This window comes from Ranitomeya variabilis, chromosome 1 (genome assembly GCF_051348905.1).
Source record: "Ranitomeya variabilis isolate aRanVar5 chromosome 1, aRanVar5.hap1, whole genome shotgun sequence".
NCBI lineage: Eukaryota > Metazoa > Chordata > Amphibia > Anura > Dendrobatidae > Ranitomeya > Ranitomeya variabilis.
The window spans coordinates 355300240-355320187 of record NC_135232.1 but is presented as its reverse complement, the minus strand read 5'-3'; the positions used below and the strand labels follow the sequence as shown (position 1 = coordinate 355320187).

The window sequence follows — 19948 nt, the reverse complement described above, 5'->3', positions numbered from 1 at the left end:
CCATAGGGACCCACTGTAAAGAGATGTATATACATTTTTATTTGTTTACGGTATTTTGTGTTTCTGAAATTGGAAAAAAAATCAAATAAAAATCAGTTTGGGAATTGTCTTGCATTTATTTTTATGCCATTTTACGCTGCTCACCATGCACTAATCGTGATAGTGACTTTATTCTTCGGATCAGTAGAATTACAAAAATGCCATGGTTATTTAGTGTTTTTTTTTAATATATCGTATATACTCGTGTATAAAACGAGTTTTTCAGTACGTTTTTTTTTTGTGCTGAAAACGCCCCCCTCGGCTTATCCACGAGTCACAGTCCCAGAAAGCCGCCGAGGGAGAGCAGCGGGTCACAGAGGCCGGAGCTGGCGGCTGTGGCTAAAGCGTGTGCCGCTGCTGTAATAGCGCACAGTGACAGCCGCCGGCGTCCAGCACTCATCGTACTCTCCTACCGGCGTGCCCTTGGTGCTGTCATTGCATCTCCGTTCCGGCCGCTGGCTACTGCAGCTCTTCCAGACGAGCGGTCACGTGGCACCGCTCATTAAGGTAATGAATATGCATGCCTCTAATAGGCGTGGCGTGTATATTCATTACCTTAATGAGCTGGGCCACATGATCGCTCGGCAGGAAGAGCTGCCGGCGCCGGAACAAGATGCAGTGCCACCATGGGAGCGCAGGCTGGTAAATAGGATTTTTTTTTGTTTTTAAACAGGAATCATACATAAGGATAAGGGGATAAAGCCATGCATACCAGGACAGGGACTGGGGAGCCATGCATACAATGATGGACTGGGGAGCCATGCACACCAGGACAGGGACTTGGAAGCCATGCACACCAGAACAGGGACTGGGGAGCCATGCATACAACGACGGGACCAGGTGGAGCCATGCATACAAGGACAGGGACATAGTAACATAGTTATTAAGGTTGAAGGAAGACTTTAAGTCCACCTAGTTCAACCCATAGCCTAACCTAACATGCCCTAACATGTTGATCCAGAGGAAGGCAAAAAAAAACCATGTGGCAAAAGAGTAAGCTCCACATTGGGGAAAAAATTACTTCCCGACTCCACATACAGAAATCAGACTAGTTCCCTGGATCAACACCCTATCAAGGAATCTAGTATATATAACCTGTAACATTATACTTTTCAAGAAAGGCATCCAGTCCCCTCTTAAATTTAAGTAATGAATCACTCATTACAACATCATACAGCAGAGAGTTCCATAGTTGCATGCATTCAAGGACAGGGACTGGGGAGCCATGCATACAATGACAGGGACTGGGGAGCCATGCACACCAGGACAGGGACTGGGAAGCCATGCACACCAGAACAGGGACTGGGGAGCCATGCATACAACGACGAGACCGGGGGGAGCCATGCATACAAGGACGGGGGAGCCATGCATTCAAGGACAGGGACTGGGGAGCCATGCATACAATGACTAGGGAGCCATGCATACAATGACAGGGACTGGGGAGGCATGCATACAAGGACTGGGGAGGCATGCATACAGGGACTGGGGAGCCATGCACACAATGACAGGGACTGGGGAGCCATGCACACAATGACAGGGACTCGGGAGCCATGCACACAATGACAGGGACTGGGGAGCCATGCACACAAGCACAGGGACTGGGGAGCCATGCATACAATGACAGGGACTGGAGAGCCATCCATACAATGACCGGGATGGGGGAGCCATGCATACAGCAACGGAATCGGGGGGAGCCATGCATACAAGGACAGGGACTGGGGAGCCATGCATACAAGGACAGGGACTGGGGAGCCATGCATACAATGACAGAGACTGGGGATCCATGCATACAATGACAGGGACTTGGGAGCCATGCATTCAAGGACAGGGACTGGGGAGCCATGCATACCAGGACAAGGACTGGGGAGCCATGCATACCAGGACATGGACTGGGGAGCCATGCACACCAGGACAGGAACTGGGGAGCCATGCACCCCAAGACAGGGACTGGGGAGCCATGCACAAAAGGACAAGGACTGGGGAACCATGCATACAATGACAGGGACTGGGGAGCCATCCATACAATGACCGGGATGGGGGAGCCATGCATACAACAACAGGACCGGGGGGAGCCATGCATACCAGGACAAGGACTGGGGAGCCATGCATACAACGACGGGACCGGGGGGAGCCATGCATATAATGACCGGGACTGGGGAGCCATGCACAAAAGGACAGGGACTGGGGAGCCATGCATACCAGGACATGGACTGGGGAGCCATGCACCCCAGGACAGGAACTGGGGAGCCATGCACCCCAGGACAGGGACTGGGGAGCCATGCACAAAAGGACAAGGACTGGGGAGCCATGCATACAATGACAGGGACTGGGGAGCCATCTATACAATGACCGGGATGGGGGAGCCATGCATACAACAACAGGAGCGGGGGGGAGCCATGCATACAATGACAGGGACTGGGGAGCCATGCATACAATGACAGGGACTGGGGAGCCATGCATACTAGGACAAGGATTGGGGAGCCATGCATACAATGACAGGGACTGGGGAGCCATGCATACAGGGACTGGGGAGCCATGCATACAAGGAAAGGGACTGGGGAGCCATGCATACAAGGACAGGGACTGGGGAGCCATGCATGCAAGGACAGGGACTGGGGAGCCATGCATACAGGGACTAGGGAGCCATGCATACAACGACGGGACTGGGGGGGAGCCATGCATATAATGACCGGGACTGGGGAGCCATGCACAAAAGGACAGGGACTGGGGAGCCATGCATACCAGGACAGGGACTGGGGAGCCATGCATACAAGGACTGGGGAGCCATGCATACAATGAGGGACTGGGATCCATGCATACAATGACAGGGACTGGGGAGCCATGCATTCAAGGACAGGGACTGGGGAGCCATGCATACAGGGACTGGGGAGCCATGCATACAACGACGGGACCGGGGGGAGCCGTGCATATAATGACCGGGACTAGGGAGCCATGCACAAAAGGACAGGGACTGGGGAGTCATGCACACCAGGACAGGAACTGGGGAGCCATGCATACAATGACAGGGACTGGGGAACCATGCATACAAGGACAGGGACTGGGGAGCCATGCATACAATGACAGGGACTGGGGAGCCATGCACAAAAGGACAAGGACTGGGGAGCCATGCATACAATGACAGGGACTGGGGAGCCATGCACAAAAGGACAGGGACTGGGGAGCCATGCATACTAGGACAATCATTGAGGAGCCATGCATACTAGGACACGCATTGGGGAGCCATGCATACAAGGACAGGGACTGGGGAGCCATGCATACAAGGACAGGGACTGGGGAGCCATACATACAATGACAGAGACTGGGGATCCATGCATACAATGACAGGGACTTGGGAGCCATGCATTCAAGGACAGGGACTGGGGAGCCATGCATACCAGGACATGGACTGGGGAGCCATGCATACCAGGACATGGACTGGGGAGCCATGCACACCAGGACAGGAACTGGGGAGCCATGCACCCCAAGACAGGGACTTGGGAGCCATGCACAAAAGGACAAGGACTGGGGAGCCATGCATACAATGACAGGGACTGGGGAGCCATCCATACAATGACCGGGATGGGGGAGCCATGCATACAACAACAGGACCGGGGGGAGCCATGCATACCAGGACAAGGACTGGGGAGCCATGCATACAGGGACTGGGGAGCCATGCATACAACGACGGGACCGGGGGGAGCCATGCATATAATGACCGGGACTGGGGAGCCATGCACAAAAGGACAGGGACTGGGGAGCCATGCATACCAGGACATGGACTGGGGAGCCATGCACACCAGGACAGGAACTGGGGAGCCATGCACCCCAGGACAGGGACTGGGGAGCCATGCACAAAAGGACAAGGACTGGGGAGCCATGCATACAATGACAGGGACTGGGGAGCCATCTATGCAATGACCGGGATGGGGGAGCCATGCATACAACAACAGGAGCGGGGGGGAGCCATGCATACAATGACAGGGACTGGGGAGCCATGCATACAATGACAGGGACTGGGGAGCCATGCATACTAGGACAAGGATTGGGGAGCCATGCATACAATGACAGGGACTGGGGAGCCATGCATACAAGGACAGGGACTGGGGAGCCATGCATACAAGGACAGGGACTGGGGAGCCATGCATACAAGGACAGGGACTGGGGAGCCATGCATGCAAGGACAGGGACTGGGGAGCCATGCATACTAGGACAAGGACTGGGGAGCCATGCATACAGGGACTAGGGAGCCATGCATACAACGACGGGACTGGGGGGGAGCCATGCATATAATGACCGGGACTGGGGAGCCATGCATACCAGGACAGGGACTGGGGAGCCATGCATACAAGGACTGGGGAGCCATGCATACAATGAGGGACTGGGATCCATGCATACAATGACAGGGACTGGGGAGCCATGCATTCAAGGACAGGGACTGGGGAGCCATGCATACAGGGACTGGGGAGCCATGCATACAACGACGGGACCGGGGGGAGCCGTGCATATAATGACTGGGACTAGGGAGCCATGCACAAAAGGACAGGGACTGGGGAGTCATGCACACCAGGACAGGAACTGGGGAGCCATGCACCCCAGGTCATGGACTGGGGAGCCATGCACAAAAGGACAAGGACTGGGGAGCCATGCATACAATGACAGGGACTTGGGAGCCATGCATACAGGGACTGGGGAGCCATGCATACAAGGACAGGGACTGGGGAGCCATGCATGCAAGGACAGGGACTGGGGAGCCATGCATGCAAGGACAGGGACTGGGGAGCCATGCATACTAGGACAAGGACTGGGGAGCCATGCATACAGGGACTAGGAAGCCATGCATACAACGACGGGACTGGGGGGGAGCCATGCATATAATGACCGGGACTGGGGAGCCATGCACAAAAGGACGGACTGGGGAGCCATGCATACCAGGACAGGGACTGGGGAGCCATGCATACAAGGACTGGGGGGCCATGCATACAATGATGGACTGGGGATCCATGCATTCAATGACAGGGACTGGGGAGCCATGCATACAAGGACAGGGACTGGGGAGCCATGCATACAAGGACAGGGACTGGGGAGCCATGCATACAAAGACAGGGACTGGGGAGCCATGCATACAAGGACAGGGACTGGGGAGCAATGCATACAGGGACTGGGGAGCCATCCATACAATGACCGGGATGGGGGAGCCATGCATACAACAACAGGACCGGGGGGAGCCATGCATACCAGGACAAGGACTGGGGAGCCATGCATACAACGACGGGACCGGGGGGAGCCATGCATATAATGACCGGGACTGGGGAGCCATGCACAAAAGGACAGGGACTGGGGAGCCATGCATACCAGGACATGGACTGGGGAGCCATGCACACCAGGACAGGAACTGGGGAGCCATGCACCCCAGGACAGGGACTGGGGAGCCATGCACAAAAGGACAAGGACTGGGGAGCCATGCATACAATGAAATGGACTGGGGAGCCATCTATACAATGACCGGGATGGGGGAGCCATGCATACAACAGGAGCGGGGGGAGCCATGCATACAATGCCAGGGACTGGGGAGCCATGCATACAATGACAGGGACTGGGGAGCCATGCATACTAGGACAAGGATTGGGGAGCCATGCATACAATGACAGGGACTGGGGAGCCATGCATACAGGGACTGGGGAGCCATGCATACAAGGACAGGGACTGGGGAGCCATGCATACAAGGACAGGGACTGGGGAGCCATGCATGCAAGGACAGGGACTGGGGAGCCATGCATACTAGGACAAGGACTGGGGAGCCATGCATACAGGGACTAGGGAGCCATGCATACAACAACGGGACTGGGGGGGAGCCATGCATATAATGACCGGGACTGGGGAGCCATGCACAAAAGGACAGGGACTGGGGAGCCATGCATACCAGGACAGGGACTGGGGAGCCATGCATACAAGGACTGGGGAGCCATGCATACAATGACGGACTGGGATCCATGCATACAATGACAAGGACTGGGGAGCCATGCATTCAAGGACAGGGACTGGGGAGCCATGCATACAACGACGGGATCGGGGGGAGCCGTGCATATAATGACCGGGACTAGGGAGCCGTGCACAAAAGGACAGGGACTGGGGAGTCATGCACATCAGGACAGGAACTGGGGAGCCATGCACCCCAGGTCATGGACTGGGGAGCCATGCACAAAAGGACAAGGACTGGGGAGCCATGCATACAATGACAGGGACTGGGGAACCATGCATACAAGGACAGGGACTTGGGAGCTATGCATGCAGGGACTGGGGAGCCATGCATACAAGGACAGGGACTGGGGAGCCATGCATGCAAGGACAGGGACTGGGGAGCCATGCATGCAAGGACAGGGACTGGGGAGCCATGCATACTAGGACAAGGACTGGGGAGCCATGCATACAGGGACTAGGAAGCCATGCATACAACGACGGGACTGGGGGGGAGCCATGCATATAATGACCGGGACTGGGGAGCCATGCACAAAAGGACGGACTGGGGAGCCATGCATACCAGGACAGGGACTGGGGAGCCATGCATACAAGGACTGGGGGGCCATGCATACAATGACGGACTGGGATCCATGCATTCAATGACAGGGACTGGGGAGCCATGCATTCAAGGACAGGGACTGGGGAGCCATGCATACAAGGACAGGGACTGGGGAGCCATGCATACAGGGACTGGGGAGCCATGCATACAGGGACTGGGGAGCCATGCATACAGGGACTGGGGAGCCATGCATACAATGACAGGGACCGGGGAGCCATGCATACAATGACAGGGACCGGGGAGCCATGCACACCAGGACACGACTGGGGAGCCATGCACAAAAGGAAAGGGACTGGGGAGCCATGCACAAAAGGACAGGGACTGGGGAGCCATGCATGCAATGACATGGACTGGGGGAGCCATGCATACAGCGACAGGACCGAGGGTAGCCATGCATATAATGACCGGGAAAGGGGAGCCATGCATACAATGACGGAAAGGGAGCCATGCATACAATGACAGACTGGGGAGCCATGCATACAGTGACAGGGACTGGGGAGCCATGCATACATTGACAGGGACTGGGGAGCCATGCATACAATGACAGGGACTGGGGAGCCATGCATACAATGACAGGGACTGGGGAGCCATGCATACAATGACAGGGACTGGGGAGCCATTCATACAATGACGGGGACTGGGGAGCCATGCATACAATGACGGGGACTGGGGAGCCATGCATACAATGACGGGGACTGGGGAGCCATGCATACAAGGACGGGGACTTGGGGAGCCATGCATACCACGATAGGGATGAGGGCACAATGCATACCTGGCTTATACTCGAGTCAATAAGCTTACTTGGGTCGGCTTATACTAAAGTATATACAGTAATTTGCTATATTGACACTATAACAAACTTTTTTTTGTAAATCAGTGTTTTATTGCATCACGATATTCTGAGAGCTATAACTTTCTTTTTTCCACTGAAAGTTGTGTGGGGGTTTGTTTTTTGTGGGATGAGTTGACGTTTTTATTCTTTCCAGAGCTAACAAAAAATAGAAATTCATAAATTGTTTTTAGTATTTTTTTTTTCTCACGCCATTCACCTTGCAGTAAAAGCGATCAGGCAACTTTGTTCTTCAGGTCATTATGATCGCATTCATACCAGATCTATATTGGCTTTTTTTTGTTTATATGCTTTTGCACACTAAAAATATTTTTTTTTACAAAAAATAATTTGTTTTTACATACTCGTACTCTTTTTATAGCTGTACGTGATTTTTTTTTAATCACTTCTTTATTCTATGTTTTGTGTGTCAATTTGACTAAAAAGTTATATATATATTTTTTGTTTTGTTTTTATCCAGTGTTTGCCAAACAGATTAAATAAAAAGTGCATTTTTACTTGCAAAACATCTTCAATTTTTTCACATTTTTACAAACTTTATTTCACGATTTTATATACGGTATTTTTTTTTTTAACTTCGTTCCAGTATGGGATATGTACTTTCCTTGGTCTGGTTGCTGATCTAATGCTTTCCAATGCTTTTGCATTGCAGGGCATTAGAGCTGTCAACCAGACTCCATACCTGGGTGACCCTGCAGCCATTATTCAGCCTGGGGCCACAAGCACAATGTGATAGCAATCACTTTGTGCTGATTTGGGGAAAGGGGGAGCCCAGTCCCTCCATAAGCAGAACGATGCTGCTGTTGCTATTGACAGCGACATTGAAAGGGTTAAATGCCCGCGATAGGCGCTTTCAACGATCACAGATCGCTGGACGTCAGCTGACACTTGATGATATCGCTGGCTCTGCTAGGCACATGTCTTGAAGGGGCTAAACTTAAAAGGATATATTTTAGTCTACAATTTTTTTTTGGCACAGTTTGGCTTGCTGAATCTTTGTTTCCCTGCACTTTTCTGGCTACAAAATTAATCAACTGAGAATCCATCAGTGAGCATGTTCTGACTAGGAGCCTGAAACTCTTTTATCTGTCTTTTTTTCTGTGCTTCTTTGTAAGCTATGACCACGTCATAGTTGAGCTTAACGTCACTGTTCTGATTTATAAATCTGACAACATCAAAGTTAAGTAGAAGATCAATAAGAGTTACAACCTCACCATCATAGTGAGCTCATGAGCCAGCAATGTGCAGAGAAACAAACAACCTTAAAGCCAAACGGTGCAAAGTTTTTAATGCAAAACAATTGCAAAAATTCCAGTATTGTGCTGATGTAAAATAAACATGTGGGAAATGTTACTCATTGAAAGGAATCTGTAACCTACTTTTTTCCATCATACATGACGGCACCACGAGAGGGGATCCGCCCATCAAGGACAGGAAACCTTCAAGATAAAAGGGGCGGCTCCTCTCTCCACATCAGTTGGTTTCCTGTCCTTGACGGGGAACCCTCAAGATAGAAGACTTCTGATGAAGATAGAAGAGGATGCCTGGGTCGGGTGGATTTGGGCAGGCGCTGGTCTGCTGCACCCGTCACCAGGTACCGGTAGTCGCCTCGGGAATCATGTATCCCATGCCCCCCTGAGCGAAGCATGGCCATAGCCCATGAGGCGAAAGCCCGGGTGAAGACTGGACCTCGGAAGCCACGGCGGTGTAACCTCCCTGTGACCATAAAAACCTACTGCTCCCTTGGGATCCACGGAGGTCACAGTTATAGTGCCCTCCCTGTTGATCCATGGTGGCCATGCAGCCTGTGAGACACATCGGTGCCCAGGCTAGGTAAGGCTCCTCAGAAGGTATTGAACCCTCCCTGTTGAGCACTGAAAAAGGGGGGTTTTCCTCTCCCTCCCCCTCCATCCCTCTCCTTTCCTGTATGGATTACCTGTAAGCAGCGCAGGGGGGAGAGCGGTGTATGTGGCAGCGAAGGCGGAGTGACTGCAGCTTCAGTCGGTGACCAGGAGCCCAGGACATGGTGAGGTTTCTCAGCGCGTGTGCCGGCCGGAAGCAGGAAGTGCGCACGGGCTTCATCCGGGATTCGGCAGTACTCGGAACCTTAGTTGCAGGCGAAGGGGCAGGGGGACCAGGAGTTCCAGCGCGCATCGGATGTAGTGGCCGGGTGCGCGCATAGAAGAGAATGCGCAGATGCTGGCGCTGGGAGCAGGATCAACCAGGTGAAATAATTGATTAAAGTAGCGCGCACCGGACGTAACTACCGGCGGCGCGCATGGGCACAAATTAAATTACCGGCAGAGGCAGGATCAGCCAGGTGATTGGTTGTATTCATGTGCACCGGAGGTGGTACAGGCACGATCAACCAGGTAATCAATCAATAAGCAGGTGCGCACATGCACCTAATTACTGAAGCAACCAGTAATGGCAGGATCAACCAGGTGATCCATTAAAAAAAAAAGGTGAATCTTTTTAAACGAACCAGAAGTGCTGCCCTGTGTCACTAATCCAGGCCTGGTTGATTGTGACTGCTCTTGTTACGTGGTAGTGTGTATGATGGAGAGCTTTTCACCAGAACATTTGATGCCGCAGCAAGAGGTGCAGGAGAGGCGGTCTCGCTCTAGTGAGAAGAGCCAGATCCGCCATAGCAGCAGTAGAAGCCGCTCGGACAGCGTACGGATGGATCGCCATACCAAGGAGAGGGGTCCCTAGTCTCATTGGGAGACACGGAGAAAACCAGCCAACCTCCGGATCCGGTACCCGTACTTTGGAAGCGTCCGAGTGGTGAGTGAACTGCGAGAAAGTCCAGCACGCTAATGTCTGTTCTTTTCTCTTCTCTTATCTCCGTCTCTCCCCTCTTTTCTTACATACATTGGGGGTGGAGTATAGGAGGTCCCCAAAAAGTAGAAATCAAAGGCTAAAAACAAGGAATGTCCCTTATGCAGAAAAGTGTTAAAACCATCCTGGAATAAAAATCTCTGTCAGGATTGCATTAACAAGACGGTAGCGGAGGAAACACCCTCCTTTACAGAGAGTCTAAGATCACTGATCCAATCAGAGGTCTGTAGGTCTGTAAAAGCATTACAGACAGCTGACACAGATGCCAGATCTAGGGACAGATCCAGCCCCTCAGTAGCATCCCAGAGGGATTCCTCGGAGTCAGAGGGGGACTCAGATACATCTCACTGCTCAGATAGTAGCTCAGAGGAGGAGGATACATTTCCAGCGGAGGCTACGGATAAGCTTATAAAGGCTGTTCGCTCTACCATGGGGCTGGTGGACGAGACGGCAAAAAAGACAGCACAAGAGCTTATGTTCAGTGGTCTGCAGAAGAAAAAACGGAGGTCATTCCCTATTAATGAACAGCTACAAGAACTGATTAAAAGGGAATGGCAAAAACCGGAGAAAAGGTCCCAAGTAACCACCTCCCTAAAGAGAAGATATCCTTTTGAAGAGGAGGCCTCCTCATCTTGGGATAGAGCCCCGAAAATTGATGTGGCAATTTCAAAAGTTGCCAGGAAATCCTCCCTGCCATTCGAGGATTTAGGTTCTCTAAAAAAACCTTTGGACAGAAAAGTGGACGATTCCCTGAAAACAGCATGGGAAGTCTCAGCAGGGGCACTAAGGCCAGCTATCGCGGCCACTTGTGTAGCCAGATCCCTTAAAATCTGGATAGACAACCTGGAGGAACAGGTAGAACAAAAAGTTCCCAGAGAAACTCTCCTAGAGGCAATACCAACCATGAGAGCAGCGGCAGTGTTTCTAGCTGAAGCATCAGCAGACTTGGCTAGACTGGCAGCAAAGTCAGCAGCTTTAGCCAACACAGGACGCAGGGCAGTATGGCTTAAATGCTGGCCAGGAGATACACAGGCAAAGATGAAGCTTTGCTCTTTGCCTTGTGAGGGGAACTTTCTGTTTGGACCGGCATTAGACGAGGTGTTGGAGAAAGCCGGTGATAAAAAGAAAAACTTTACAAAACAGCCATTTCAGCCCTTTCGGCGCTCCTTTCAGAGAGGCCAAAAATTCCGAAGGCAGCAGTATAGAGACCGAGACAGGAGCAACTTCGATAAGCAGTCCAGGGGAGGAAAGGGCTTCTATTTTGGCAAGTCCCCCGGGGACACCAAGAAACCCTCCCAGTGACGGTCCTTCTCAGGTGAGAGGGAGGCTCTCTCACTTCCTTCCAGCCTGGGAGAGGATCTCATCCAGCGTATGGATCCGACAGATCATAGGATCAGGCCTAAAACTAAAATTCCACCACTGGCCTCCAAGAAGATATATGCAGACCCTGGTACAGTCCTCCCAAGAGAAACAAGACAGTCTGGAGGGGGAAGTAACATCACTCCTAGACAAGCACGTCTAGGAAGAAGTTCCTATAGAGGAAAGGAGGGAAGGATTTTATTCCCCTCTTTTTCTCATAAAAAAAAAACGGACAATTCTTGGAGGACAATAATAAATTTAAAAGGCCTCAACAAATTTCTTATAATACCATCTTTCAAGATGGAAACCATAAAATCAGCGGTGAAACTTCTATATCCTCAGTGTTACATGTCCGTCCTAGACCTCAAGGACGCTTATTATCACGTCCCAATCAGACAACAAGATCGTCAGTTTCTCAGAGTGGCAGTTCAGATGGGGTCCCAGTTGTGTCACTTTCAGTACAGGGCTCTGCCCTTTGGGATAGCAACAGCCCCACGGATATTTACAAAGCTGATTGCAGAGGTCACAGCACATCTCAGAGAAAAAGACACTCTGATAATACCCTACTTAGATGACTTCCTGATAGTGGGGAAAAACTTTTCTCACTGTCAGGAGCAGGTCAGAATAGTGATGGACACTCTACAGACACTAGGATGGCAACTAAACCTCAAGAAATTCAAACTAGAGCCAGCAATGGTCCAGAATTTCCTGGGGATAACGGCAGACTCCGTGGCGCAGGAATGTCGCCTCTCAGAGGAAAAAGAAGAAAAGATCAAACAAATGATTATGTCCACATTAAAAAAAAAAAAAACAGAGATGACTTTAAGAGCCATGTCGGTGTTAGGGTCTCTAACCTCCTGCATACCGGCAGTAAAATGGGCCCAGTTCCATGCAAGAGAACTGCAATGGTGTGTGCTGCAGAACGACCTGGAACTTCAGGGGCAGCTAGAGCAGAAACTCATTCTCCCACTCTCTACTCCAATCACTCAGATGGTGGTTACAGATAGTCATCTCCGAGAGGAGTTCCCTGGACATACACAGCCTCCAAAGTGATCACAACGGACGCCAGTCCATGGGGGTGGGGAGTTCACTCAGACACACTATGGTTCCAAGACCCCTGGGCTCAAGAGGAGAAAAATCTATCCTCAAACGAGTGGGAACTCCTAGCGATCGAAAAAGCGCTAAAGAGGTTACTCCCACACTTGGCAGGGCATCATGTGAGAGTTCTATCGGACAACCGAACAGCGGTCGCATACGTGAACCACCAGGGAGGCACCCGTTCTCGGTCACTGATGCACATAACCAAGAGACTCATGACTCTAGCCGAAAGGCATTTCCTTTCATTATCGGCCCTGCATATTCGAGGTGTGGACAACATAAAGTCAGACTTTCTAAGCAGGAACCACTTAAGACAAGGGGAATGGTCCCTAAAAAAAGTCAATTTTTCAACGGATAGTACACATGTGGGGAAGACCCAGTGTAGACATCTTTTCCTCGAAAGCCAACAAAAAAGTTCAAAAGTTCTGCTCCCTGAACCCAGCAGACAGGCCGTTGGCAGTAGACGCCTTCAGCATAGAATGGACGTCGGGACTCCTGTATGCCTTGCCACCGATATGTCTAATCCCAGCAGTTCTGAAGAAGATCAGGGAGGACAAGGCCAGGGTAATTGTAATAGCTCCCTTTTGGCCGAAAAGACCATGGTTTTACTGGCTGAGAGTGATGTCAGTGACGGACCCGTGGGTTCTCCCGGAAGACCAGGACCTTCTAACACAGGGTCCCTTCAACCACCCGCAGAATTCTGGGCTACATTTGACAGCCTGGCATTTGAACGGTCGTTACTAGAGAAAGAAGGGTTCTCAGCTGGCTTAATATCCACCTTGTTCAGTAGCAGAAAACCAGTAACGACCAAGATCTATGGGAGAATATGGAAGAAATTCCTGTCCAGTTCAGGGCCAATATGGGAAGGGGAGGTCCCGATAGTGGCAATACTGGAGTTCCTGCAAAAGGGCTTAGATCTGGGGTTAGCTGTTAGTACCCTCAAAGTACACATTTCAGCCTTAGCAGCCTTATTCAACTGTGACCTGTCAAGCAATAGGTGGGTGGTGAGGTTTATCCGAGCCTGTAGTAGAGCTGACTCTGTTCCATCCCCTACTCCTCCACCATGGGATCTAAATTTAGTGTTGACAGCTTTGACAGAAAGCCCCTTTGAGCCGTTAAATACAACATCAGATAAAGTAATAACATTAAAGACAGCTTTGTTAGTGGCACTTACATCGGCCCGTAGGGTGGGGGATTTACACGCGTTGTCAGCTGACCCCCCTTACACACAAATTATGGACGATAGGGTCGTATTAAAATTAGATCCGGCATATCTCCCCAAAGTGGTATCGAGATTTTATAGGGCTCAGGACATAACCCTACCCTCTTTCTGTCCCAATCCTAGTAAGAAGAAAGAGAAGAGACTCCATTGCCTAGATGTCAGGAGATGTATCCTACAGTATTTAGAGAGTACAAAATCCTGGAGGAAACAGAGGGCATTATTTGTTTCGTTCCAGGGGTCAAGGAAGGGCCCTAAAGCCTCAAAACAAACTATCGCTAGATGGGTGAGAGAGGCCATTATTCTAGCGTATAGTAGTGCAGGCAGAGTTGTTCCACAGGGTCTGAAAGCCCACTCCACGAGGGCCATGGCGACGTCGTGGGCGGAGAGAGCAGATGCTGCCATCGACCAAATCTGTAAGGCGGGCCACTTGGTCCTCTCCGTCTACATTTTTTAAACATTATAGGCTAGACCTATCTGCTACCTCTGATCTCACATTTGGGAGAAGAGTGTTACAAGCAGTGATCCCTCCCTAAAAGAGAATACAAATCTCTGTAACTCTCTCGTGGTGCCGTCATGTATGATGGAAAAACACGGGTATTACATACCTGGTAATCTGTTTTTTTCATGAGACATGACGGCACCCTTATATTCCCACCCTTTTGATCACGTCATTAGTTGGGTGCATTATTAGCATTATTTGTATTGTACACTCCCTGGGGTATCGGTGAATAGAACCGTATAGGATGTATTACTTATGTGTACACTAACCAGCGGAGTTCCTCTCGTACTCTGTAAAACAACTGATGTGGAGAGAGGAGCCGCCCCTTTTATCTTGAAGGTTTCCTGTCCTTGATGGGCGGATCCCCTCTCGTGGTGCCGTCATGTCTCATGAAAAAACACATTACCAGGTATGTAATACTGTTTTCATATATAAGCTGCGTCCATCGCCTTTAGGGGCTTATCTATATCATTCTGTAATGCTGTAGATAAGCCCCTGATGTAACCTGAAAGATAAGAAAAACAAGTTAGATTTTACTCACCCAGGGCGGTCCGAGTCCGATGGGCATCGCGGTCCGGGTCCGGCGCCTCCCATCTTCATGTGATGTCCTCTTCCTTGCTTCCTGTCGTGGCTCCTGCGCAGGCGTACTTTATCTGCCCTGTTGAGGGCAGCGCAAAGTAATGCAGTGCGCAGGCGCTGGGCTTCTCAGACCTTTCCCGGTGCCTGCGCACTGCAGTACTTTGCGCTGCCCTCAACAGGGCAGAGAATTACCCCTGCGCAGGAGCCGCGACAGGAAGCAAGCAAGAGGACGTCATCGCATGAAGATGGGAGGCCCTGGACCGCGACGCCCATCGGACCAGACCCCCCCCAGGCGAGTATAATCTAACTTGTTTTTCTTAGCTTTCATGTTACATCGGGGGCTTATCTACAGCATTACAGAATGCTGTAGATAAACCCCTAAAGGCGGTGACCAAAGCTTATATAAGAAAAAGTAGGTGACAGATTCTCTTAAGTATTTTGTGTGACATGTCTGTGTGATTTAAGGGCATGAAAATTCAAAGTTGGAAAATTGCAAAATTTTCAAAATGTTTGCCAAATTTCCATTTTTTTTCCCACAAATAAACACAAATCATATCAAAGAAATGTTACCACTGTTATGAAATACAATATGTCACAGAAAAGCTATCTCAGAATCACCGGGAAGCGTTCCAGAATTATTACCTCATAAAGGGACAGTGGTCAGAAATGTAAAAATTGGCCTGGTCATTAACATGCAAACCACCCTCGGGTGTAAAGGTGTTAAGGGGTTAATTACATTTAGATAAGTTGATACCAACCTACAACTAGAGTTAATGCATTTAGTGTAAAAGGTACATTAGTAAGTTTACAAAATGCAAGTTGGCTTTGTTTATACTTTATATGCCTTGTAAGCATGGTTGTACTGGAGTGTCTGGGGCCCACAGGAGGAATTGACCCTAGGGGCCCACCCTACAGCTATATGCAAATACCTGTTAGCCGTTATCCCTGTTATAGTGGAGCATTGACTGTAAAACACGGGAGGCTCTGCACATCTACTGTATGCACACCACAACTGGAATGTACAAATAAGTCAGTTTGTGTTAAGAGGCTTCTTTTGTTTAAACAACCAAGTTTATCACCGATCCATGGACTCCACCAGGATACAAGTGCTTCTCACAAAATTAGAATATCATCAAAAAGTTAATTTATTTGAGTTCTTCAATACAAAAAGTGAAACTCGTATATTATATAGAGTAATTACAAACAGAGTGATCTATTTCAAGTGTTTATTTCTGGTAATGTTGATGATTATGGCTTACAGCCAATGAAAACCCAAAAGTCATTATCTCAGTAAATTAGAATAATTAACAAAAAACATCTGCAAAGGCTTCCTAAGCATTTAAAAAGGTCCCTTAGTCTCTTTCAGTAGGCTCCACAATCATGGGGAAGACTGCTGACTTGACAGATGTCCAGAAGGCAGTCACTGACACACTCCACAAGGAGGGTAAGCCACAAAAGGTCATTGCTAAAGAATCTGGCTGTTCAAAGTGCTGTATCCAAGCATATTAATGGAAAGTTTTGCACACCGTATTTTGCTGCCTGCGATGCGAGCTCTGAAGTTAGCTGATGGTCTCTGGTATGACGGTGGCCTCATTAACTTTTGCGGTCGCGTTGCAAAACATTTCAACTGAATGTGCATCCTTAGATGCACGCACATTCAGTTGAAACCAGTAGGTCCCCTCTGCTTCTTGCTCAAGGGTCTGCCAAGAACCTAGGGCCCTCTGGAGAATGCTCAGGTTTCCCGGTGGGCCAGTCCGACCCTGCTTGTAAGAACATCATGAAGAAGCAGATAAAGTACTATGTTGGTGTAATAAATTCTGAAATATTTGGATAAAAAAGTTGCCGTCATAGCATCTAAAAGATTGTGAGCGGTTCTATATCCTCAATCTAAACTTTGTTTGTTCTTTAGGTCCAAAAGATGTACATTTTGTTTGGGAAAAAGATGGAGTAAAAATGGAGAGTTGTGCTAAGGAAGCTATTCTCCCACTTGCTGAAGGAAATGTGCACATTCTTACTTGGGTGAGAGATATTGCCTCTAAGGATGCAGAGTATCATTGTACAATTGAATCAGAAGTTGGGCAGAAATCTTCCAAAGTGTTCATCAGAGCTACAGGTAAAAATCTTATGGCAGGTTCTTTATTGTCTGCATCATTTAAAAACGTAGAGTAAGGGGGAAAATGAGCTTTCTAAAAATAGGCGACTCAGTGCTGAATAGAGATTAGTGAATCGATTCGCAAGACCCTGGTCCAGTGGCCACCACGTCTGTTGTTTGTGTCTGCAAGATTGGAGCCCTGCCTATTCTGATTAGTAAGCCCTGCACAAAGTCATGTGTTCCTGGTGTCTACAAATACAAAGATTCCAGCAGCTACAAGGTGTACTGCAAATCTCTGCAAATGCATTGATCTCTAGGTGCTGATTTTCAGCGGTTAGCATACCTAGACTCAGGTCCTAGAGGAAGATATATCGGAAACCACTGGCCTTTTCAATGAATGATTGAGCAGTGTCGGCTACAAATTGCAACTTTGTTTTGCTAGGTAATACCTGTAATTGACCAATTTAAGCAGTTTTTTTTTTTACATTGCTACATGGTTTAAAAATACCATTAATACATTATAAGGTGGCTTTGTTGTCATAGTGGACCTCTAATAATCAAGACTGTTTTGCATGCACTTTGTTGCTAAAATATATGAGAAGTTTAAAGGGCTTGTGCCAAACTTTGAGAACGGTGCTTTGCAGAGTCCCCTGTGAATGGAACAGAGGTCAAGCATGCGCACCTCTGCTCTTTTTATCATTCTCAATGGGAAGGCCAGTGATATTCATTCCTATTAAGAATGAATGGTGTGAAGCTGTGCAAGCTTGACCTCTACTCCATGCACCCTGTGCTCCTCAAAGCCCCGTTCTCAAGATCCATGGGTGGCTGAGCAGACGTTTTTCTAGTCATCTGGAAGTTATTGGATAGGGGATGCCTTCCAAACTTGGAACAACCTCTTTTAAAGGTTCATCTCCTAAACTACAAATGCCTAATGTTGAATCTGCCATACTGATGCATTTTATTTATTAACCTATTTTCCAATTTCTTTAGGTTCACTAAACCACGGGTGGTCAAATGAACTAGCAAGATGGAAGAGTGCTGTTAATGAGCACAACAACATAATGGAGGGTTGGAAAAAATCCTGGGTATAGTTAATTGCATGACTATTTGTGTAGCAACTATGACTGCTTGGGGCTTCTACCAAGTAAATGACCAAGTGTTGTGTGTGTTGTTTTTTTTGTGATATAATTTACTCAACATTGTATCTGTATAAGGAAGGGCTTGTGACTCTGCAGAGGACTTGTATTTTTCAGTGGCTTTATATCTGGGTACATGTAATTTACTGATTTGCTTTCTTTGTCCCTCATAGTCTCTTGGGGACATGAAGATTGAATCTTTTGCTTGTATAAGCCTTTTGGAATACATTAATGTACACTTTTCAATACTGTATAACTTTTGTACACTTCAAATTTAGACTTGATAGTTTTAAAAATGTGCAAACCTTATGTATTTGTCGTACTTTGAGTCATGTCGCATTTCAGCAAGGATAAGCCCTCTTATAGGACATTTCTTGATGATTATTCTTTTTCAAACTCAACTCTTTTTTCTTGACAACATTTTGGGTGTTGTACTTCAGTTCTCCAGTTTTATTTTATTTTTGTTTTTTTTAATTTATTTTTGTAAAATTGTAGAGAACAATTCCACCAACATTTATGAAGTTGTTCAGCTCTGCAGAATGTGCTGTGCTTAAAATTCATGTGACTGGTGACATAACACTTGACCTGAATAAAGCTGGACCCAGGAATGTGCTGAAACTGTTTTCCATTATTTTAGGAGAGCTGCAACAAGAAAGAAGTCAATTAAACAAAATGGGGAAAATGCAACAAGACAAATTCCTAGAATAAGCAGCCCAGGCCTTCATGAACAGAGTTGTATTATGGATACGCGAAGAAGACTATACACGTTGTGTCACTGTATTTTGGAAAGCAATTTTCTGTTTTATTCAGTTAATTTTACTATAGTCGTGAGTATAGTTTGGATGTTTTGAGGATACTGCCATTGTTTGAAACAATAAAGAAAAAAATTCCATCCTACATTCTTAGGGTAAGTGGTTGTAGATTGTTGAGCATTGTGAGAATATGCAGGTGTGTGATTAACATTCAGACTTTGCACTTCATTTTATTGTTGCGTAACTAACATAAACCTGTATAGGTAATTCAGTGCTAGTTACTGACTTAATTTGCAAAGTGGAAAATATATTTTGACCATTCCCATGGAATTAAAGTGATTTTGTACCTGTCTAATTCCATTATCTTTATTTTGTTTGCACATTTTTTCTAGTAAGTTTTTTCTGCCAAAGACATATCTTGTTTGTCCTTGCAGGGTGGTAATGATACAGTCAAGTATATACACAGGGTTAAATAAGTATTGGACATGTCACCAATTTTCTAAATAAATATATTTCTAAAGGTGCTATTGACATGAAATTCTTACCAGATGTTGGTATCAACTCATCCAATCCACACAGGCAAAGAAATCAAACTATAGATGTAGATAGCAGTGACAGCAGCATTTAAGGGCTCATTAAGCTGAGATTTTCAGCTTTAAGGTACCTTCACACTGAACAACTTAACAACGATAGCGATCCGTGACGTTGCCGCGTCCTGGATAGCGATATCGTTGTGTTTGACACGCAGCAGCGATCTGGATCCCGCTGTGATGTCGCTGGTCGGAGCTAGAAGGCCAGCACCTTATTTCGTCGCTGGATCACCCGCTGACATCGCTGAGTCGGCGTGTGTGACGCTGATTCAGCGATGTCTTCACTGGTAACCAGGGTAAACATCGGGTTACTA

The 19948-nt window shown here is 48.3% G+C and overlaps 1 protein-coding gene across 3 annotated transcripts in view; it reads left to right on the top strand.

Moving 5' to 3' along the window:
* Nucleotides 1–19568, top strand: part of SEMA4D (semaphorin 4D) — a 141008-nt gene extending 121440 nt beyond the window's left edge. For 2 of the 3 annotated variants that reach the window (XM_077299883.1, XM_077299897.1), the window contains 3 exons: nt 16974–17177; nt 18147–18241; nt 18930–19397. In XM_077299883.1, coding sequence (XP_077155998.1) covers nt 16974–17177; nt 18147–18241; nt 18930–18959 — 329 coding nt within the window. In that variant the 3' untranslated portion in view covers nt 18960–19397. Of the gene's footprint in view, nt 1–16973; nt 17178–18146; nt 18242–18929 lie in introns of all 3 variants that reach the window. The other variant, XM_077299889.1, reaches the window with a different exon arrangement.
* Nucleotides 19569–19948: the final 380 nt, after the last annotated feature.